This window comes from Rhopalosiphum maidis, chromosome 2, assembly GCF_003676215.2.
Source record: "Rhopalosiphum maidis isolate BTI-1 chromosome 2, ASM367621v3, whole genome shotgun sequence".
NCBI lineage: Eukaryota > Metazoa > Arthropoda > Insecta > Hemiptera > Aphididae > Rhopalosiphum > Rhopalosiphum maidis.
The window spans coordinates 26,557,891-26,583,729 of NC_040878.1; the positions used below are offsets into that span (position 1 = coordinate 26,557,891).

The following is a 25,839-nucleotide window of genomic DNA, read 5'->3' on the forward strand; positions in this document are numbered from 1 at the left end:
TTTGTCATGACCAAAGTTATAAATATTTCGAATATTTTTATTATGAGTATTAAAAACATATTAGACCCTCCCCGAATTTTTTTTTTCATTTAAAGCTTTGTATTATGCATTTATGGTGAATTTTAATGCACCCAGTATGATCAATATTACAGTAATTGCACTATTGTAGTCGTAACTCACGGGCCTGCTGAAATTAATATAAATCTAAACGAATTACTGTATATAATTGTGTGCGGTGGCCAGTATATTTCACGAAATTAATGGCTAATCTGTGAAAAAAATCACTCAAAATCAAATTGGATAAACCTAGTCTAATTGGATAGTGAAATATTTTGTTATTCCATAGTATGAAAAAGCTGTTTCACTTGATGAAATTTAAATGAATATTTTTTCATAAAATGATCGATTTCCTGAAGTGGCTACGACACCTATGTATAAGGTATAACCCTTCATCTAAATCATTTATCTATAAAATATTATTTATATTGACGCTATAGATAGTACATACAGACTAATACGTACGTTTACAATAGTATTGTATCGTTATCGTATTTGCATTACAAATCAATAATCATAATAGTAGCTGTGTATATAAATATGTTAAAAACTGACAGAACTTTATTATTGTTTAAGCAAGGTTTTTTCACTTTTTAAAGTTTTTTTATTACGAAAAAATACAATTAAAACCCATATAGTGTACATTAATTAATTAGGATGAAGGCAAAGAAAATAATTAAATAATAAGTCAATGAATAAACTCATAGAAATTAAAATTGTATTTTTTCTGAGTGTGTTTTTCCAAAACTGAAAATGTATGAACTTTAACTACAAAATAATTTGCAATTCATAATCGGAATTTTTAACACACTGCGTCAAAATTTGAGTTTTTAAACTTTTTGACCAAGAAAAAATGTTGCTTTCCGAAATCACGAAATCCAAAATCCAGACAATGCGTCATTATCATAATGAATTATCTATCTAAGGAATGATTTTAGGATAAATCTCGAATAAGAAAACTCGTAATCATCAGGGTCAAGTTTTTTTAATTTTTCCATATTCGTGGAATTATTAGGTTAAAACGTCAAAAGTTTTTTAAGACACGTGACTTTGAGTATCAAATTCTCAAAATATGTATTAGTGTATTACTAGTACTACTTAAATATCGTGTTAAAGAAAAATTAAACTCTATCATTTATAAATTTATAATTTATAATACAGATTACAGGTATCAATAAACAATTATTTTGTAGTAACATTTTAGCACTTGAAAATCAGCTAACTGCTATTATCGTATATTTCAAACTATGTATTTAAATATTATAATATGCGTCTTGTTGTTGACTCTTAATCTTAATAATGTTATAAACTTTATAAACAATTTGTTGTGTATAATTTTCAATACAATATAGGTTTAACACAAGTCTTTGACAATATAGTTTTTAAATAAAAACTTGTTAGGTGTAGAATGAACAATGAATACATCATCGTACTATAATAAGATGTATTCACTTGCATTAGTGACGTCTTTCGTGAATTGGCCAATCCATTGAATATGGTAACTGACATCCGTGAAAACAGCAAATAAATCATTTGTGTTTTTATCCATGACACTCACTATTCCGGTTAAAAAGTTAAAAGTATCACGTTCATACGTAAAGCCCGAACCAATGAATATTTCAGTAATATTTTGTCCTGTAATCAGAAATAAAAATGATATGTGTAGGTACAAACAAAAACCGTTTCACTATTGTAAAATATTTATGCCTACTAATAGGAACAGTCATTTAACAATAAATGAATGAATAGTAAGCTGACTATCACTTAAACGTGATTTTGAAGCCTATTATTGGACTATTAAATTTTATAATGAACCATTAAAATTTTTTTATGCAACCCATCAAGAATATTTTACAAATAACCAGTAAAATATAATAATTAATAAATATTCGAAAATTTTAAAATATTTTTTATTTTTACAGTTTTATGGAAATCAAAACCAAACCAAATAGTAAAATCTTATCTTTATCCGCAACTACAAGACAATTGATATATATTTTACAAAAGAGGAAACATATTTTCAACATTTAAGTAGGTACATCATGTATTATAAATTTATGCAAAATTTATTCGTAATAAACCTATATTACCTAATGGAGAAACGGCGCAAAATTTATCAGCAGTCACCAACGATTGAAATTCTTTAGCATACATATCACGACAAGTATTTTTCTCAATATATGACACATTGGCTTTTATTTCCGTTTTTCCCCAGCCGACAACCTATAAAATAAATTGTAATACTCATTTTTTTTTTATTATTAAATAATTAAAATAAAGATGATTGAAGTTTCAATCCATATATTATATAATATTTCGGGGAAAGTAGACTATTAGGCAATGTTTACATTGCCCGGTCTATGTATATTTTGTCTGGTGTTTTTGGGCAAAACATTAAAAATACTATTTTGGCCGGCAGGATTGTACTTTGTCCAGTCCAAGTGACTTTGCCTATAGTAAATTGGGAATTGATAAACAAAACTTACGATATGAATAAATTTTTTTAAAAATGTGTTAAACAGTCAAGAAAGAGTAGGTATAGTGAGGAAGATAGGTAGATACAGGGTCCGGCAAAAAAAAATCTCCCTTATTTAGAAAGAGCACTGTGTGAGTTGTGGTGGTGGTACAACAGTGGATCGATAAATAATGGCATACGTACCATTTTTATTAGATGTAAATGATGTAATGGCGAGGAACAAAAAACGAAACGAAATAAAAACGAACAAAAAATAACGAAAATAAAACATGGTTTAAAAAAAAATTTCTAAATTAAAATTTTTTAACGTGATCACTATGTGATTACGTTCTTTGGGGATTTTTAAAGGCACAGTGTACGATCATCGTCCCGCATCCCTACAAACATACACATTTTGTAAAGTTATTTATTTGTAATATGGAAAGTAATTTTGAAATCGGTTAAATTTCGAATGAATGAAAGAAACTTCTATTTCAAAAAAATACAGCATAATTTTATGGTAAAATTGTATAGTTTTGGTAACTATAATGGTCGGTAATCCAAATCGTAATAAAGAATAGGTTCACTACTCATTGCAATTGTATTTAATATTTGTTTTTATAATATTGTTCAATATGTTCATTATACACTGCTAATTATATCCAAGCTAATTTTAACTCGAATGTGTCTAAATAAAATACAGACCTATCTGAAAAAAACGTTTAATTTTATTGGATATAAATTATAATTGGCTTAAAAATGTTTAAATGTACCTAAATAATAATATTGATAACAATATTAATCATACTCTGGTGAGGTTATTGAAGAGGATAGGGTTATGATAAATTTAATTGTACTTAAAAATGTTTAAATAAAATATATAAATATAAGGTCATAGGGAAAAAATGCAACTCAGAATGTAACTTCAATAATAAATGTAAAAATAAATAGTTAAGGACTTAAGGTAATGATATTCAGCTAATAAAGTAATTAGGTCATACAATTAGTGAGATTAGTAATGCTTAATAGAGCAATATTAATATAATATTGTATATAGCCCGGGAAATGTATAATTTTGCTTTCATTGCTCATCATAATTGGACAGTTCCATAATACCGGGGCAATGTCAGCAATTCAGCATTACCCGAAAGTCTACTTTGCCTGTAATGTATATACACATACAAAATAATAAAAGTATTGTTATAACAGACAACAGTTTTAAGTATCAAGCTTATTTTTTTAAAATTTGATTCTGAGTGAATTGATAAAAAAAATGATTAACAGTTAACTGTTGTTGTTTTTTTTTTAGTTATTTATTTCTGTTAGTCATATTAAGAGGACATAGAACCCGCATAGCTCCACGTAGCCTTTTATTGATATTGTTATTTTTAAGTAAGTTATGATCATTTTAATATGTACAGTTTCAAAAAGAGCATTCTTCTTTATCGTTGTTCGATTTCGAACGTCGTGACTTACATGCAAAAAAGCATAACTTACTTAAAAATAATAATATCAATAAAAGGGGCTACGTGGGGCCCTGGATAATAATCTTACCTTTAAATTGTATAATAGATCAGTTCATTCTAATATCAAAACTAACAGCACAATATTGAAACTGGTTAACCAAAATTTGCTATGTCGCACGGGTATGTAAGACTGAGACAACACACGCGGGTTCTACGTCCTATTAAGATATCCACGTAACCGATAATATCTATTAGAAATTATACAAATATCCTGCAAAGTATTAAATGAAATTACCTTTCCGTTAGATCCGTTCGGAACAGTATGTTGTTCGGAGTGTTCGGACCAATCGATACAAACTGGCATAACAAAGTCGCTGATTGTGACATGTTTGTTTAACGTGATAATAGCTAAATCATCGGTATTATACCCAGAAGAACCATTATAACTCTCTTTTAAAAAAATTAAATCCACCTAAAATGTTCTTTTTGTAAAAATGCTTAGGATCACACAATCTTATTGTTCCTAACTAAAAAATTATACTTACATCAATAATCTGAGTAAAATCATTGTCTTTTATCGAAATATCACTAGTATACTTTCCAACGGCAACTTTATAAATATTTTCATTCGTCAATGTTCCATACGTACTCTCTTTTTCCCAAATACATCGAGCAGCTATAAACATTTAAATGTATTGTTAATTCTTCATTAAATTAATTTTCCTACAAAAGTTCTATACCAGTAACAACTAAATTCGGCGCAATTAATGTTCCTCCACATATTAATTCATAATACTCATCATAGTGACCGTAATTTTTTCGATATAATCCAACACTCCAAGGCACTGTTCCATTATATTTTATTTGACCACAAGCTACAATCGTACATTTTAATATATAATAACATTAATAACTAATATAATAATAAGTTATAAAATATAAGGTCGATGGTTTAAAAAAAAATTGAAACTATAAATACACAGAAAGTTTAACTTATTTACAGAAAACTACTTAACTTTCATAGTATTAGCAATTTTATGTTTATTAAAAATATAGGATCGTGTACGATAGGTATATGTATTGTGTTTATTTTAAATAAATAAACACTAAACAGATGAGTTTATATTTAATGTCAAAAGTTAAAATATTATGTTTATTATTGATTGCATAAGTAATTGTATTATGTATTTTATGAACTTAAAAATGTTATAACGATAATATTAGTTAATTATAAATATCTTAACTTGAATGATCTCCAAACCGTTTTAAATTCTAATACATTCGAGTATAATAATCAAATTTTTGAAATTAATAATTAATAATATCGATAAATTTCATTAAGATTTCAAAATACTAAAATACAATTTGAATATCATATATATATATGTGTGTGTGTACTATAATTTTGTTCCTTTTTAATCATATTATACATTATATAATTGTGAATTATTTTGGTAATTTTTTTTTTATAATTTCCCATTTTAAAATGTTTATTCTATATTTCATGTTTTTAGCGCAATAAATTCAAGATGCTGATAATAGTTAATAATAAAAATAATAAATAATGAAAAATACTATTACTTGGAATACACGTATATAGATTATCATTGCTCCATGTTCCATCTTCCGTGCAATGTAATTGAATTGAAAGTTGTTCTTCTTCGCTTATTGCTGATTTAAAATTGGCTTTACACGTTTGATACAATATAGTGCCAGGTGCTGCATTTAAGCAACTAATATATTTATCCTCAAAGATACATTTAAAATCTAAAGTAGCTGATGTTATAGGTGGACACATTTCTAGTTACATCAATAAAATATATAATTAATGCAAATTTAGTATCAACAATAATTAAATAATATATATTATTATTACCAAATATCTGTCTGACCAACAATTTTATATTTAAAATTGTTTTCTACATAATCTGTATTGATGTATAATTTACAACACTATAGATTTATAGGATATATTAGGTACTTACTTAAACATAATTCCTCAGTTACGAATGGTCTCCATTGTCCAGATTCCGAGCATACCATAAATCTTTCAGGAACAACTTTGTAATACCCATCTTCGCAGTCCTCCTCAACTATGGTATATTGTTCAACTGCAGTACCATGAGGCAGAGAAACATTTTGTTTCCCATTTTTATTGAAATATTTTGTGCCCTCAATTGTCGGTATCACGCAAGTTTTCCTAAAAATCAATATAAGAAGTATTCAATTTTCCAAACATCGATTATCATACTATTTTATTATTATATATACATTTTTCGATATAGAAATAATAGGAATTAATTACTTACTAATTAATAAGGTACAATATAAAATACAATATAATAATATGTTATCTAATTCATTTCTAATAACATTTTTAGCATTTATTTTGGAGGACATTGAAATTGACTCAAAATCAATTAAACTCGAATGTAATCATAGGACTAATAACAAAATTAAACGATTAACATACTTAATGTGAGACTGCTTTATTGGTTTTCCTGGGTCGTTTTTTTTAGATATTTCACTCGTAAATGTTGATATTGAAGTTGAATTGGAACAATATTGTTCATCTGAACCATCAGCACACTGTTTGGAGCCGTCACATATATACTTTTTACTGATACAAGCGCCATACTTGCACTTGAATGTATCCTGTGGACACCTTTAACGTTTAATGTAAAATGTCAATATGAACTATACTTTATGTACTTTTTTTAAATCTCAGTCAACTCACAGGACCATTTCACACAAAAGTAAAGTTTCATCAGATCCATCACTGCAATCTCGTATTCCATTACAAGTTTTTGAGACATCAACGCACTGGCCAGATTCACACCCATATTCCGTTACACTTTTTTAAATTAAGGTAAACGTATAAATATTTAAACATTTTAATATAAATTATTATTTCTTAATATTTTGATATAACACGCAATTTTATTAAAATGCACTTATAGTAAACTTCTGTACATTAAAAATTTATTGTATAGAATAAACTACATGTTCATTATTGTAGCTACAATAATAATGCAACAAAAAAATGTACTTCGATAAAACTGAGATGAAAAGTAATTAAACTGAGCTCCTAATTATTATGTATGTGGTTTCTGCTGTCCGTAATAAACATTTAATGTGTATTATTATGTTATAATATCAGTGTACAACAATTATAATTCACGTTTAGCTCAAAAATATAAATTACAGTAGAACCTCAATTATCGGGGCTAATGGTGGGAAGGAGTCACGCGGATAAATGAAAACTAAAGTTTTTCGGGACTTTTTATTTATTTAACAATGCAGTGTTCATTTTCTTGTTATAAAGTTATATCAGGGTTTAAAATATGAAATAATTAACCCTATTTATAATACAGTATACACAAGATTTAATTAATTATTATTATTTATCGTTCTTAACTTACATACAATAAAAAATATAATAATATGTACTGTTTACGTGCCTATTTCTTTATTTTTAGTAAATACAAATTTTCGGAAGAGGAAACACGGGTTAATCGAGGTTCTATTGTCTATATCAAAAACATATTTTACATTTTACATAATATATTAATTCATAGAATAAAACTTACTACAGATAATAAATACAATTTATACGTTTCTTAACATGCAACAATTTAAATTGTAAAAATATGATTTAAAAAAAAAATTAAATATTTTAATTTAGTTTTAACACTTAAAGTTTTTATGTAAAAACTATATTTATATTAAATATCTAAATAGTAATTTATTATTATTTTTTTGGAAAACATAGTATTTATATTTACCAACCCAGGGCAAAAAAATACTGTTGATCGTTTTTCGAGTTTTGTATCACACAAAATACTCGTTTCTGAAATAATAGAATATTGCAGTTTATACATAATACATAATAGACAAAAGTAAAAAATTGGAGTTAATATATTTATTTGAAATTAGTATACAAAGTAATTTTCTAAGCATGCTCATTGCTCACTCACTTTTCCTTCAATAATATAGTTAAGTATTAGAAATCTGATTTTTAGACATTTCATATTAGCTTAAAGACTTTAAATGCTTGAAATTTTTTCGAACTTATTACTAAGGAAGAAATTTATCAGTAATATTTAATGATAATAATGTATGGTAGTAAGTATAATTATTAAGTTATGATATCTTCACAGTATACATTTATAAAATAATCTTATATTATATTGCATATATTTCATAAATATCCATTAAAACTCAACGAAATATTAATAAATAAATAATATGGTCTTCCGTTATCAAGGCAAAAAGATGTAGATGATTCCGGAGAAAAAAATGTTAAATTTAATCGAAAAACTTTATTATGAATATAAAAATGTATTATTTTTAGATTAAAAGTTTAAAACACTTCTAATAAAAAATGAATAACTTTTAATTTATAATATACCTCTTAATACTTTTATAAATATTGCTTAAGAATTATGAGCATTTTTATATTTTAGTATTTTATCTACATAATTATTAGTTATTACCTACTTCATTACTACTTGATTAAAGATCAAAATATTGTACAAATTGACAAAAGATAGCCGATAATGTCATCCTTACCTTTAGCTCTTTTAGTTTGATAATAGATCAATTTTCTTGAAAATTAAAAATAACAGCACAAAATCAGTTCTACAATTCTATTCTAGGAAAATTTGTTATATTTTACGTTTGTAAAACGGAGACACGCGTTGGTGTAGATTCTCTAAAATACTAAAGAAAAAAATGTGTTTTATCTAACTGTAAGGGACAAAAGTAACATGCGATATGATGCAATTATAATATTAATAAAATAACATAAACATAATCAATTATTAAAACGTTTTGTTACAAAAACACTTTTCTATTCAAAATACTAATTTCATGATACGTTTATACATGTATTATATAGATTTTTAATATTTTATAAGTACCTCTATTTAGTATTTTTATCATTCGTTTATGTATAATACTTAAATGATCAACTTATTTTATATTTTATATTTACTTAACTAAAATAAATATATTTATTAATTAGGTATAGGTTAGGTATTAGATACACGATATACGAATCGTAATATATTATTACGTACCAAAGATGAAACAAAAATACATTAACTTGCAGTAGAACGAAGTTTTCATGGTCGTCAACAGTAAACGTACGATACAATATAAATTTAATCAAATGACAACACTAAATAGATTATTTTATATTTAAATAAATTATAGGTATATGATTATTAATTATTGACTGATTTATATAACTGTCTGTAATTGTTTTTACTGTTTACAATAACTTAACGCTTAACATGCAGGTTAAATCTTATACATTATTAAATATTAATATGGTTAAGCCGGTTTAAACGCATATGTTCGACTGAATACTGAATATCTGACGAGTTTATTAGAGAACAGTGGGGGAAAAATTAAATAATAATCTTACTAGTCCCGATAATGCGTTGTAATTAGTCAGATAGTGCTATCAACTTCGTGGGGGGGGGAAATTGTAAGTTACAAGAGTTTAAAAAATATTTTTATCAGATAAATTAAATCCCGAAGTCCAAAAGTTAAGTGAAAAACTTGGAATACGTTAGCATTTTATCCCTCCAAAATCACCACATTTATTGGCGGTCTATGGGAGGCGGCCATTAAATCGATAGAAACTCGTTTTAATAAATTATTGGGAAGCGCTTTTTTAACTAAGCAAACCCTATTTTTTAATGAACCCCGAAACAAAATGTGTAGTCCGAAATTTGGAAGTGCGTACTACGGATTCGAGAAGTGTTTACCTACTAAATATAAAGTAAATACTAATAAATAAGACTACTAACTAGGTCGTAGGTGGTACTATTAACATTATTAAAATTTAAAAAAAAAAGAATATTTTCTTAGTATTTTTCTAGTTATCACTTATCATAAACGACAATCGACTATCGAGAATCTATTAACTTACTTATCTATTAAGGATATATCTATTCAATTTCAAATTATATGTCCTAAATTAAAATAAATAATTTGTTAATTGTTCTATATTTTGGTAATTAATCTGCGTACATTGCTAATTGACATTCCTGTGGCTTTGGTATATCATGACAGAAAATGTTGAACAGTGTGAGTCCTAGTACTGATTCTTGTGGGATTCCAGCTTTTACTGGGTGTATTTTAGAAGTATCAGTGCCTATTCGGACTTGGAAGGAACGGTTTGTAATGAATGATCTGATTTTATTGTAAAGGTAGGTTGGTAGATTTAGTTTAGCTAGTTTTTGCAGGAGGCCTTGGTGCCAGACTTTATCAAAAGCCTGTACGACGTTAAGGAAGACCGTGGATGTATATTCTTTGTTTTCAAATCCCTTTACTATTATTTCGGATATTCTTTGAAGTTGGTGACATTACATATTATATATTTAGTCATTGTTATCTTTCAAAAAAATATGTTATTTATGCCTAGAGTAACCACGATTACTCTCGGGTATATATACAATTATGTAAGAAGACTATTGTAATGAGATAAAAATGTAATTGTGTTAGTGAATGGTTTTTTTTTTTATTAATATAGGACGGTCAAAACCTTTGTCCCCTTCTCAAAAACTGAAATTACGCCACTGATGTTGCTGTCGCTGTTCAAACGCAAGATCGCTGGTTACCAGATCGAGTCGTCGTCAGGTCATACCACATTATATTTATTCGCTGTCAATAGTCACTGTCTATTATTATATATCTATATTGCGACTTAGCGTCGGTCTATTTATTATTATTAGTATTATTAATTGTACATTTGAGGAGCGCCCCCTCCCCCCTGTAACTGCTAATTATTATATTTATATAGCTGTAAAATTATATATATATATATATATTCTGTGATTCACGTCGCAATAATTGTATTACGTTAAACATTAGGTGTTATTTATTATTTATTTTTGGTAACCCTTCCCGCTCCCGTCCTCAACCTAAAACGCGAGTCGTCATGGACAACTGCCCGAATCGTAGGATCTGTGACCACGCAAACAGTATATCTTAATAGAAGCTTTAAAACATGTAAGTATCCCAAATAAGGATTTTCATTTTATAAAATTCCTAGAATCTATAACAAATATATTATGTCCATTCAATAAACCTGAGTTTTACTGACACAATATAAACGTTAGTCGTGAAATAGAAATCCAATTCCTGAATAACACAATACGATTACACCAAGTAGTGTAAGATATATTATTATACATATTATATAATGTATAATATATATGGTAAATATATGTGAAACATTCTTTAATCCCAATTATTAGTATTGCAATATTTCAAAAAAATAATAGCAAAATTTATTCACTTGTAAATAAATCTATTTGTAGAAAATATAGGTATTGTTAAACTGTAATCATCAAATACAAAATGTATCTGATTGACTAGATAGGTGAAAAGTAAAAGTTTGTAACCACTTCACACTTTCACCGTTTAAACATACTAGGAATAGAATTTATCATCCTTAAAAAATATTATAATATTTATACTTATATAAACAAATAAATATTACTATAAAAATATTTTTGTTTTATATTATCAAATGGTAAAACAATGTATTAAAAATGTAACTAATAATAAGTTACTATATTAACTTATAATTTAATAAACTTAATACAATTATATATATATATATATATTATTTATTTGTGTTTGTTATGAAACCATTCAAAATGAATAAACAGTTATTAATTTAACAAAGGTAAAAAAAAAAAATTTAATGCTAAATACAATATTAAAAAAAGTGATGGTACAAGGCAGAGCCGTGCCGTGGAGTGGGGGGGCTAGCTAGGAGGCATGCGCCTCAGGCACATGGTTTAAAGGGGCGGCAAAAATTTTACCTATATGATACGCTCTTATGATACGTTTGTAAATATAAAATGTAAAATATAATATAATTTGTGATTTTTATTAATTTTTAATTACTTTATACCTAACTATTTTGTTTAATAATTACTATTGCAATCAGCTTTAGTTTTATGTCAAATCATCAATGTTCAAAATACGTTGTAAAAAAAATATTCAATTAAATAGAAATGAAATGCAAAATGATAAATTAAATAGGGGGCGAATAATTTTAATTTTGCTCTGGGCGCCAAATTTTAACGGAACGGCTCTAGTACTAATTAGTTTTTTTACTACATTATCCAATAGCTCTAGAAAAATTGTCACTCGCATATGTATAATTATTAAAAATCTCACGAATCCATCCAATATGGTGATTAACATCTGTAAAAACTGCAATTGAGTCATTTGTAGTTGGATCCTTTACACTCACAATTCCGGTTAAAAAATGTAAAGAGGAATATACAAAGGTTAATCCAGCACCGCTATCACCTTGATGAACTCCTTGTCCTAAAATGTATAGCTTTAATAAATAATACTAATACGAGTAGAAACAAATAAGTATAACAATGATTGTGACAATATATCCTAAAAAAATAATAACAAATAACTATTAAATAAATAATAATAAAACTAGATAAATTAACTAATCGTAGATATTAATTAATAAAAGCTATAAACATAATTAATTATGACAAAAACCCACATTATGATAATGTAAAATTAATAATTATCATGTCTTATGAATAGTACTAAGATATTATACATATAACATATACTTACTACTACAAAAATAAAAATCAAGCATTTTGTGTTTATGCATTATAATAGCCCTTATATTATTATTTTATAATATTTATTAATTCGATTGATACTTAGAAAAATTGTAAATATTATAATTTAATCAAGGATAATATTTTCTCAAAAACATAAAAAATAATGTTAGATATATACTTAACAAAAAAGTAAGGTATCGTTAGCTAATCCTTGTGATTCTAAAAATATAACGTACTCATTAATCATTATTAAAGATAGGATGTTGATAACTTTTCTTTTTTTTTTGATCCTATAAAATGCTATCTTAGTTTAAAATTTATTTTATGCTTCATTGATTCAGAATATTCTATTTTTATTTTGCAATTTTAGATATTTTTAGCCATAAATGCATTTTTTTTTTAGTTTATGTCATTTCTTCATATAATTATAAATTTTTCAAACTTTTTGTACAACATAGAACATTTTCCTCATAATTTAAATTTTAAAAAAAATATTTGTTTAAAAAAATAATATACTTATTATGTTTACCGGTTATAATGACTCATTATAAAATTTTATTACTTACCGGTTTTATTGCCGGCACAGAATTTATCGATACTAATGAAGTTTTGAAATCCGTTTTGATACATATCTCGACATGTATGTTGGTTTATATATGGTAGGTTAGCTTCTAATAAAACTGAACTTTCTACCATTTTTTCAGTTTTTCCCCAGCCAACGACCTAAAATAATAAAATTAACATAGGTAATACAAAATTATTATTTTTGTTAAAAAATTCCTCGTTTCTGTCATAATCAAGTGGTTTACCAACTAATAATGCACCACAATTTAAACGTGTAATAATAATACTAAAAAAATTTACTTTTCCCATAGCTCCATTTGCAATATTGGAATGTTTTTTAGTCCAGTCTACACAAACAGGCGAGACTACATTGCTTATGTTAACTTTGATTGGTAATACAATAATGGCTATATCATTAGCATGATATCCGGAACGACCATAATAATCTTCCTTCAAGTAAATAAATCCCACCTAAATTATTTTTAACAAAATATTTAACGAATCAGACAATTTTTTTTTAAATTGTGTGTTATTTACATCAACAATCTGAGTAAATTCATTGTCTTTAATTGAAATGTCACTCTTATACTTTCCAACAGAAATTTTAAATTTACCATCATTTATTAATATTCTACTTGCCAACCCTTCACTCCAAAAACAATGAGCCGCTAAAAAAAAAATAATTTGTGATTTTAAACTTAGTATATAATGCACACCAGCATACAACTTACCAGATACAACTAAATTTGGAGCAATAAGTGTTCCTCCGCATATCAAGTTAAAATTATTTTTGTTTTTTTGATATATTCCAACATTCCAAGGTGTTGATCCATATGCAGATACAACACCTTCTAAAATCAATGGTTGGCTTGAAATATATGGTCGGCCACAATCTAGAATGATATTTGAATATCTTATATATTTGTATTTAAAAGGAAAGAATGTCCTAAAATTAGATATTTTAAGAGTTAACATGATTAATACTATAATAACAATTGTTTTAAGTTTTGTTGTATTATAAAATCAATGAATGTAAGAATTAGGACATTCTATGTTATTTTTAAGATCTTTCACAAATGTAAGAATGTGTTTACTACACAATTGTATTTAAATATTATTAGTAAAATTTAAGTAAATTAGATATTATACTCTGTTCTAAAAGAGAATACATCAGTTCTGCACATTTTTTTCCTCTTCCACCGGTCATTACCTATGCCGTTATGTGGGAGGTGCGCGCCATTCGACGGAAACAGATTGCCACTGGGCATATTCCCTTTTAGACCGAAATATAGAATAAATAGAATAATACTTAAAAATTATAATTACATGGAATACATGTATAAAGCCGATCACTCCAATTCCCATCTGGTAGACAACGTAATTTGATTGGTGTCTCTATTTGTCCATTTGGCACAGTATGTGTGACCTTACATTTTGGAGATAATAGAGTACCCGGTATTGATGGGCTTGAACAACTTTCTTTTTTACCATTATAAACACACTCGATGTCTAAACTGTCCGAAAACATAGGTGGACATCTTTCTTAAAACATAAATCAATTATTAAATTAATACTTATAATAATATTATATTACTAAAAAGCAGTGGTGTATTTATTGGTGGGGGGGGGGGTGAAGCGGCCTGCCCCCCAAATAAAAACACAGTTTAGTTTTTCAAAATGACAAATAGTATGCTTTCTCCCCTTTTCCTCCCAAAAAGACGAATATATGATCCGAAATAAAAACCAATATATGGTACTGTTATAAAGTGATCATAAGTTAAGTGTCAAGAAATACTTATATTACATGTCATCTGTACAGTACATCTTTACAGATCTTAATAAACAATGAATAATATTATATTAAAACATACTTACTCAAACATATTTTATCAACCTTTGGATACCAATTTCCATTTTTTGAGCAAATCATAAGTCTATCAGGAATAGTTTTATAATATCCTTCACTACAGTTCTCCTCAACAGCGGTATTGTAATCGACATAAGTCCCAGGCGGTAGTACTTCAATTGGTACAGTATTGATTAAAGAATACACGGTTCCCTCCATATTTGGTATCATACATACCCTTTAAAGAATTATAATGTAAAAATAACTAAAATATAAATGATTAGGATTTTTATATAGCTTACATAACTCTCTATCAAAAATTCAATATTTTCTAGCTATAATGTCCAGCGAGAAAACGCGCCGATTCTGCGCAACCCTTCCGCGTCACCGTGCGATCAAAACTGATTCGCTTATGGCTAGGTATCATTGGGGAATACACAGAAAAACTGATTTTGGTCGGTTTGCAGCGCGTTCTTTCGCTGGACAGAGTATAGGTACACAATATTTTACTATGACATACATTTAAATTGTCAATTAGAGACATTTTTTATTATTATTTAACAAATCGGATATTGCTATATAGTAGAAAAACCTGTATAAAACTGTGATCTGAGTACTTAAGTTAACATGAATCTTCAGTCTTAATATTTATAGTTAAAACCAAATCTATATTTAAGCATTTTAAACGTTTTTATAATGATACTGTTTAGCTTATTCTAAATGTTGAATAATTAATATCTTTTAAGAAAAAATGCTTAACATTTTAAATTAATTAATACCTACCCATTTTTATTAGTCTGTTTTGGTGGTTTACTAGTTTGAAAAGAATCAGTCTGTGGTTTACTAGTTTGATATGAATCAGTCGGTGGTTTATTAGTTTGATAAGAATATTGCGGTGGTGAGTGTATCAATGCGGTTTGTGTGGTTGGAGTAGCCAAAGTCGAAGTTATGCGATCTTCGGTAGAATTACAGCCGGCTTCATCGGAACCATCAGCACAGTGTAGCGAACCATCGCATTTTCTCTGTTTATTTATACAGGCACCATATTTACACGTGAAAGTATTCTTTGGACACCTTTAATGTTAAATAATAAATTAAGCTATTATTTTATTTATTTACAGATATACAAGGTGATTCTTTTATCACTGTACACTCATTATTTCTAAAAGTATTCATGTTTTTGAAAACATTTTTTTACATAGTTTTAAGTTGTTAAAGAAACAACGTTTTTATTAAAAAATTGTATTTTTAAATATTTTTTACCATTATATTTTTTTAAGTTTTTACTTTTTTGAATGACAACATAGAGTTTTGATTTCATATTCCAAAGCAAAATAATTTTCTGGGTATTTTGAATTTTGATACAAAAAAATCGAATTTAGAGCGAGTAGTTTATGAGTTATACGTATTTAAAGTTTAGATAAGCGGAGTAGTGAACAAACATTTTATGGGGTAACACCGTACGACACCACTCCGCGCATCTTTACTTTAAATACGTATAACTCATAAACTACACGCTCTAAATTCGATTTTTATCAAAATACTTAGAAAATTATTCTGCTTTTGAATATGAAATTAAAACTATGTTGTCATTCAAAAAAGTAAAAAACTTAAAAAAATATAAGGATAAAAAATATTTAAAAATATAATTTTTTAATAAAAACGTCGTTTTTTTAACAACTTGAGACTATGTAAAAAAATGTTTTCAAAAACATGAATACTTTTTGAAATAATGAGTGTACAATGATAAAAGAATCACTCTGTATATATATAAAGGTATGCATCTTGAAACTTTTTTATAATTCCATTCAATACGTACACCCTTGATTTACACAATTCCAACGTTTCATCAGATTTATCATTGCAATCTACAATTCCATCACAAATGGATGTTATATCTATACATTGGCCAGATTTACAGCTATACTCGTCTCGAAGTCTAAATAATAAACAAAAATTTTTGTTCACACATTAATAGTTACATTTTGGTATAATGTTTGTAAAATATACGAAATAAGTATAATATTCAAATACATTTTAATTTTTAATATATGTTTAAAAATAAATTAAACAATTTTAATCACATGATTTCAATTATTTTATTTTTTCAATTGCATTGATAAGATATAATCAAGAAGATCAAAGTTATTTGCAGTTTATTAGACTCTGAGTGGAGTAGTGAATATATTAATCTTACAACGATATATTGATATGTGTTTTATTTATGAGTGCTTATTAGTTAGTGTACACGAAAAATAATAGAAAAAAAATTGAAATTTTTATGCAAAATCGATTTTGTTTTTTGTGTAATTCAAAAACTAAAAAGCATGAATATTTTGAATATACATTTTTGTTTTGACAGAAAAAAAATTGATAAAAACACGAATCCCTATTCACACCATGTCCATACGAAGATATCGCACAAGTTTAAGTATATTACAAATTATAATACTGCCTGCAAAACAATTAGCTATCAGTAAACTTTATATTATAATATTATATGAAAATTAAATTGATTAATTGATAGTTATTAATCTCTTATTTGGTAAATATTAATACTATACAGTTAATATAATTTAACTAATTTTAGTTTATATTCATATTTACACTCAATATAAACAATGATAAGTATTTATTTTTTAGTAATGTAATATTACAACATAATTTAAGTAAAAATTCCCCGCGATTTATATCTTTTAACGTTTTTGAATTAGTCGTGTATCTATAAGATCGAATTCCTGTCGGCTGTTTATATAATATTATTATCCTACGTATAATAAATATCATACATACCTAGTAAGAAGCAAACCATAAAATAAATATATTCTAATCATAAATTATAAAATCATAAGTTTAAAAACAATTACTTACATACATTTAGACTGACTGTTTACTTGAGTTTGTTGTGTCTGTGTAGGATTTGAAGGAATTTCTAATGGAAGTTTTTTACATTCAGATAATTTTTCATCTGAACCATCGACACAGTCGTCTTTACCATTACATTTAGCACTTTTAGCTACACAAGCACCGTAATTACAGCGAAACGCAGAACTCGGACATCTATATTAACATATAAATTATAAAAATAAAATAAAAACAAATATAATTGTTAATATTTTTAAACTTCAAACATATTTATATTGATATTTTTCCAGTACGTTTTAAATTTTGGAGCACATAAACTTTGAGTCTCATCTGACTTATCTGAACAATCTGCAAATCCGTCACAAATTGATAACGAATCAATGCACTCCCCATTTGTACAGCTGAACATGTCTCTGAGAATAAAATGCAATATAAGTTATAGTATTATACTTAGTGTTAAAAAAAAATTATTATTCAGAGCAAAGCAATTTTTAAAATCCTAATTAAAAAAATAAATTTAAATTAACTTAAAAATGTCAATATCTTAATTGTATAGTCACAAGATACATTGACACATTTAATACGTTTATAAATTTAAATTGCTTAAACATGGATATTAGTTTGCAAAATCTTAAGAATTTATTCATTATTATATGATTAATTATTGTAAAAAAGTGTGGTATCCAAAGTCCCTTAATTTATAAGATAATACTGGGTGTAACTGTAATCAATTTAACAATTAAATGACGCACGGAGACAACATCCAATTATACAATACAACGTAAGTGTTTTTTTAAATAAAGTACCTAGTTAAATTCAAAACTAAAGTGTCTTGAAATTGTATAATCATAAATTGTTAAGTTTATAAAAGTGAATATTAACAGTACCAAACTACTAAAGTGTTTTTAAAAGTTTGGTAACTTAATCCACTTATTTTTAATATATTGAAAAATACAAAAAACCTATCTTTAAAGAACTCATAGTAAAAATATATATAAACAGACTGACCAGATAATAATCTTCTTCATTTTTCTATGAAAATTTATGGATTTTAGTTTTATCACAGATTCTACAGCATTCGAATGTGCAAACCATAGTTTTTCAATTCAAATTAAAAACGAGTAGACTGAGTAGTTTTCTTGTAATTTTTTATATTAAATTATATTTCTAACAAATTTATAAAAATAAGTGGTTGTAAAATATTATTTCAAATATTTTATAACGTAAAAATTTCAAAATAATCAAGCACATAAAAATATTATACACGTTTCAGATGGGATGTAGGACTACTACAGCAGGACTACAAGAACAGGAGTAATGATTATTAGTACCTACTATCTAGGTAGGTATTTTGTTAAAACATAATATAGTTACCAACACTTTACACGATTCAGTTTGTCTTTTTTCGACTAATGGATTACACAATATGCCCGTTCCTAAAACAAACAAGTTGTATTATAATTACGTATACATTCAGAATATTCCATTAAAGTTCTTTATGTCTGTTGGAGTCAGTACTCAGTAAACAGAACATAGCTATAAATATTGGAGTTAAAAACCAATCGATTTATTGTCAAATAACATTATTTACTCAATTTTACCCATAAGAAATTATGTTATTTATAAATTGAAAATTCAATATTATTGAAAAATAATAAACAAATGTAATATATTTTGTTGGGGTGTATAAGTGTATTATATTTTAATAAAGACAATATTATGTATTATGAATTGTATATTAAGTTTAATAACAAATAGGCGAGAATGTACAAAATTAAATTAAATGTTCAAAATTATACCATAACAGCACTTTTACAACCATTATAATCTATAATATTCCATTTAAAATTTGAACATAGGTAACCAGTTCTTTATACTGTTATTATACTGCTTATTATATGTGCGTCTGCGACTATAATAGATTATTAATATTGATGTTTACTAGGAAGTTGATAAAATTAATAATTTAATATAATAATTATACTAATATATTATAAGCCCAAATTTACGTAATTACTTACCTGTCGTACCCAAAACGAAACATAAACATAATGTTAACCAGGACCTCGTCGCCTCCATGGTTGTATTCGCCGACGACGAAATTACTGCTGTGAATTAAAATGCATTATTGTATTATTCATTACGTATAATAACGACAAAAAAGTGCAGTACTACCACATCAATATTATATGTAGGTATATTGTATGATGAAAAAATAATAACAAATCTAAGTAATAGGTAATAATATTTTATCGGACATACCTAATATTGTATTGCGGTGAATAAAAAACAAACCTAACGAGCAAACGCCGGACTCGAAGAAAACCGTATACTATGGAAGATAAAATTATCGTTCGAGATGGAAAAATCGGTGGTCACCTATCGGTTACAATGCGAAACGTCTAATTATAAATTATTAATTGTTAAACGACGACAACAACGCCAATAATAATATTATGTACTCCACAACGTACTACGCGTACGAGCCGCGTAAAACAGTAGATACGTCTTGCGTCCAGCGTGCTACGTACCTATGTGTATATAGTGAGTATTATAATGTATATTACTGCAATTTGCACTTAGTTAATGTGGTGTTGGTCGTGGAATGTGAATACGTCGTTTATTACGTTAGGTAGATGTACATATGTTTACACGGTTGTAGCCGACCGGACTCGCGAAGGACAAACAATTCGTATATAAAATTCGTATAGGAAGCGCCCACTACTTGCATATTATGTATATTATTATAAACTATACGTATACTGTTCAAAAAAAAAATAACGTGTGCAAACCTATGCGCTTGAGCAGTTGTTTTGAAAACGTTTCGTCGTACCGTCGAATGTTATATGCTCTAACGTCTTAAACCTATACGTATATAAGTACACTATAATTGTACATATTCTCCCGTTAATGGATTTTATTTTTAAGCGCTTTACACAAGTACAAAACTGGTTATATCGGTTTATTTCGCAGGAATTTGTATGTGCTTAATCTGTAGGTATATACTTATATTACAGCTTCAGTGTATTTTCGCAAATTGGATTCGCCGATTCGGCAAGAGATTAAAATATTACTATTTTATTTTTCGCCCTTTATCGTATTAATGAATAATGATAATAATTATTATAATTATAATACACAACTACTACCAATCGATCGTATTAGGTATGCGGAATTGGAATTTTTTATGACGACCCATGATGCGCATTACACGTATCATTATTTTTTATTTCAAAAAAAACAATCTACCGTTTTATCCAGTTACCTTGATATAGTTAATGTATGTAAAACGTCTTTAAAATTAAAAAAAATACCAGGAACCTACTAAATATTAAGTCTTGTTTAAAAATATCATTATCTTTTTTGAGAGGACTTACCACTTACACAGCTACACATTTTCCTATTTGTATATGCGGTTATACGGTATAATAGTCCAGTAATTTCAATTTTCAATCAAACATTTGCATTTTTGGTAGATATAAGTAGGTAGTATAGGTACCTTATACCTAATTATCACAAAAAATCTCACAATTTCCCAAAAAAAAACACTACCTAATACTGGACTATCAACTACAATACTATTATACAAATGTAAATGATTTTGCAAACGAAAAGGCAATACAAAATATTTTTTAAATATGTATTATACATTATTTATTTTTATTTATTTAAATTAAAAAGTAAAAAATATAATAAATATTATGTATTATTATATTTAGTAAAGTGTGGACTGTCGAGTATTTAAGATATTTTAGTATATTTCACCTCTATTAAGATAAATTTATAAAGGTAGGTTTGTTATTTTACATAAGCAAGAGTATATAATAGGTATGTGGAAAATGATCAAAATACTACAAGTTGATTTTGCAATTGAACTCGATACGTAAAATATTATAACAAAATATATATATATATATAATATAATGTATAATATTTCTTGTAAGTTGTAGGTATTCAGTTAAATAAGCTTCAGTTTTTATAAATGAAGTATTTGTTATACAAATAACGACAATAGTTACTACAAACTCTGCTAGTACTATTAGTTACCGGTAGAAATTGTCATATAGATTCACTTACAGTTGTTTGATTAATGGCAATGAACTCTGTCTGTGTTTAAAACTCAGAAAGTAGAATTTTATATGAACAATTTTACATTCGAAATTGATCACCCATGCACGTTTCTAGTCACTGGTGGCACGGCTTGTCGGGCGCCTGGCTTCTTTGGTCACGTGAAGTGACGGACGATGAAGACGACACGGTACGTGGTGTTTAGCAGTATCGAGTACTACCGACTGACACATGTCAACGATTACGCCTAAACTGCGGTACCAACGACGTGGCGACGGTAACTCGTTACGATTCGAGTCTCAATCGATTTGTGATTTTAACTCTCAAGATATTTTTACATATTTTATTTACGAGTATATATGTCTTATGGCTGGAGTCACTCTAAAAATGTGTACTACGTGGAGAGATGGAGTGCACTACCCTAATCACCTGTATACGTTTATGTTGATGTGTATTATACTATTATGTACCCAGTGTTAACATCTATACATTTGTGTGGAAAGATATTGTACCCATAACTTCGTGAAACATCTAAAGGCTTATGGCGATGTGCCGATGTGTATTATGTACATACTACATAGTACCTACCTACAATCATACATTTGTGCGGAGAGATTTACCATGACTTCGTGAACCATTTATAAGTTTATGCAGGCGCGTAAAAAAATATTTTTTTTTGGGGGGGGAGATTGTACACTTTTATAATTATATAATAAGAAGTTAATACAATTTCTATAGTAAAATTATTTATTTCTTATTAAAAACTTTAATACATATTTTATAACTTTCAATTGTATGTAGGTTTTACATTTAATTTTTTATTAATGAATACGATTTATAAAAATGGAAAAACTAAAAAAAAATCATTTTGTTATAATTTCGATAAATATTTAAGAGAGCTAATCCAGTCAGTCGGTCTTGTCCTTTATTATTTTTTAAATACGTTTTAAGTCTCTAATGTTGAAAAAGATCGATTTGCACTAACAGCTGATAGTCGTCACAGGATGGGTAACTAATATTGTTAAAACTTAAAAGGCATTTTATACTTGAATAAAAATCACTAGATATTTAACTTAAAGTAGTTAATGAACGCTTTGGACGATTATAATCAGATTCAGATACATTTTCGGAATTTCCCATAGTGATTTTAATTTCAACGTCAAATATGTATCAAAATTTGGTTATAAAGATTCGTAAAATAGTAAATACTGCAATTCATTATTTTTTTTTTTTAATATACATACCTAATAGTATTTTGAGTAATATATTTAGGAGTTTTATTACAGTTATCGCATCCGTCGATTTTCGTAGTGTAATAAAAATATTCAAATAAAGCATATTATTATAACTTTAACGTTCAATAGATGACGGAAATATTTTTAATCTACAGATTGATATAAACTATAATAATGACATTAATAAAAATAATACAATAAACATTTTATTTATCTTCCCCAACGTTAGTTTAAAGATATAATATATCTAGTAGAGATACTCGTAATAGTAGTAGTTTGTTTTCTACAAAATTATGACTGGATATATTACAATTATATGTACTCAAATCAAATCATATACAAAGGAAAAAATGAAAATTATTTTAATTAAGTAATTTTCCCACATCTACGTCAATTATTTATGACCTTGATAACTGAAATATATAAATATACACTATATTATGATCATAAATAATAATCAACTTTATGTGAACTGTGTGAAGATTTGGTTGATAGATCAAAATTCAAGAGACTGCAGTTTCAGTTCTACGAGGTAAGGAATGAAAAGAAACAGACGATAAAAAAAGTTGCAGATCATTTTTTTTTTACTAATGTATTTAATTAATTTCTTTAATATTTGTATATAGGTAAATACCGACAAGGTAATATAGAGAAGATATACCTGTATTTAAAAAAGTTTGATTTTCAAAATGTTTTCATATCAATATATTGTTGACACATTCTTTATTCTTCGTCACTACAAACCATGAGAAAAATATTTTTATTGTAAGTAGGTACATATTATAATATATTATTATTAATATTGTATATTATGTTTATATTTTAGTATTTGAGTATTCAACGAATACTTGGTATACTTTCAAAAAATTAATAGGAATAACACCCAGTGCCATGATAAGCTATGTTGCCGCCCTTAAAAAATTACAATTTAAAAATTTGCCCCTCGTTTAACGCGGCTCTGACAACACCTCTGTATAGGTGTAATATAATACGTAGGTAATGTTTATAGATTTTAAAAGGCGTATATATATATCTATGGCTATAATCTGTTTGTATAAGAATATTTTTACTCATCTACCCTACTAAACATGGAATATGTCATTAACAATGTGTTACACGTTGCACTGTTACCTAGCCACCTAGGTAATACCTAATAACATCCAGTTATCGCAGAGACAATAAATCGACAAGATCAGATTTTACAGCGCTGAGAAAGTCAGTATAGTTTTGGATATTTTTGATTTCTTTTGTAAAATATTAATCAATTTTTTGATTTGTAGAAGATGAGACCTTATTAAATCCACGGAAATGTATATTATGCAGTGCCTGACCTAGTATATTTTTAACCCGGGGCAATGTATAAAGTACCTAATTAGCTCGCTCTCATAATTCAACTCCCTTTATCTCTATTATGTCACTGTTATACGTATGTACTACTGTACTAATTACTCACAAAAAAAAAGTAATACGTGATATACCTAATATGACGATTGTCGTTCCTTGATCATTGTAGGGTGACTATGTTGAATTAAAACTATTAAATTTATAAATTCATGTCTTACAATATTTTGATTATTTTGACAACAAAAGATTAAATTTGTTTAGAAAAAAATTTAAATGTAATAATATTAAGTAGCTATAAGTTTAAAAATTTGAAATTTGCGCTCGAGGCATGGGTTCCAGACCACCCCTCCCCCGTAGATCCAATACTGAATGTACGAGATATGATGCATGAGATCCATTTGCGCTTTTTTCGGCAGATACAGTGTTTGCGGTGGAACCGAGTTTACCAAACTACAACAGTATTATACCACCGGCATATGCATTTTTAAATAAAAAAAACTTTTTTAACAAACAATTTCTCAGGATCCTTAGTCAACGATCACGGAAGATCAAGAACGAGGATCTATGGAGGAGGGCTCCGGCTGGCCCTAAAAGAGAACTTTTACGAACGTCAAGTCCAGGGCGGCGGACTCCGGTCGGCCACCAAGACGACAATCAACTTATTATCTAACATGCACTTTTTTCTGTAAGGGGATAAGTCGGGGGATTATCCCCGTCTACGGTCTTCCCATTTGTAACAACGCTGTATAACTTTTTGACATTTTTCAATAAACGATGACGTCGCGGAAGTAATGCGAAAGTAGTTCCCGCGGCCTCATCGATTCAAACCCGAAGAAATGGTAAAAAAATATTTAAAAAGCTACAATTAATCTAAGAATTCGTAAAATGATAATACTAACCTTAACGTAATAAAAAAACCTGCGGACTGCGATCGCAAGGTATTACACACACGCAATCAAAATATTATGCCAATCGAACGGAATCTATGAAACGACTGGATTTACAAAATAATATGGTAATAATTATACAGACATTAAATCGTGGTATAATTGCAGTTTAGCTACTACGCGATTTGTAGGAATTTTTTTTTTTTAAACATATGTATTTCAACTAGTTAAGAACGATGGTGCAAAAATAAATTTGCGCAAACACTTAGTTTTTGAGTTATGTATAACGGTTTGAAATTCAAAAATTCCAGAATTTTTTTTTTTTTTTGGGGGGGACATAAGTACATTGACTATTTCAAAACGATGGTGCAATTAGAATTTGTCGATCGGACTTAGTTTCAAAGTTATAGCGTATTGAAGATAACGAT

The 25,839-nt window shown here is 27.2% G+C and overlaps 1 protein-coding gene across 1 annotated transcript; it reads right to left on the reverse strand.

Moving 5' to 3' along the window:
• Positions 1 to 1,249: 1,249 nt before the first annotated feature.
• LOC113552412 lies at positions 1,250 to 20,544 on the reverse strand. Its single transcript, XM_026955297.1, has 25 exons — positions 20,140 to 20,544; positions 19,899 to 19,985; positions 19,256 to 19,313; positions 18,171 to 18,290; positions 17,884 to 18,072; positions 16,832 to 16,951; positions 15,796 to 16,086; positions 15,042 to 15,250; positions 14,493 to 14,708; positions 13,898 to 14,059; positions 13,704 to 13,834; positions 13,467 to 13,637; positions 13,169 to 13,325; positions 12,127 to 12,336; positions 9,060 to 9,143; positions 7,768 to 7,828; positions 6,716 to 6,832; positions 6,452 to 6,643; positions 5,964 to 6,178; positions 5,560 to 5,778; positions 4,719 to 4,853; positions 4,524 to 4,654; positions 4,274 to 4,450; positions 2,148 to 2,280; positions 1,250 to 1,692 (listed from the first exon to the last, which is right to left on the reverse strand). Exons 2-25 carry the CDS (start codon positions 19,954 to 19,956, stop codon positions 1,490 to 1,492), a joined length of 3,759 nt encoding a protein of 1,252 aa, XP_026811098.1. The 5' UTR covers positions 19,957 to 19,985; positions 20,140 to 20,544; the 3' UTR covers positions 1,250 to 1,489.
• Between the last annotated feature and the right edge of the window lie 5,295 nt (positions 20,545 to 25,839).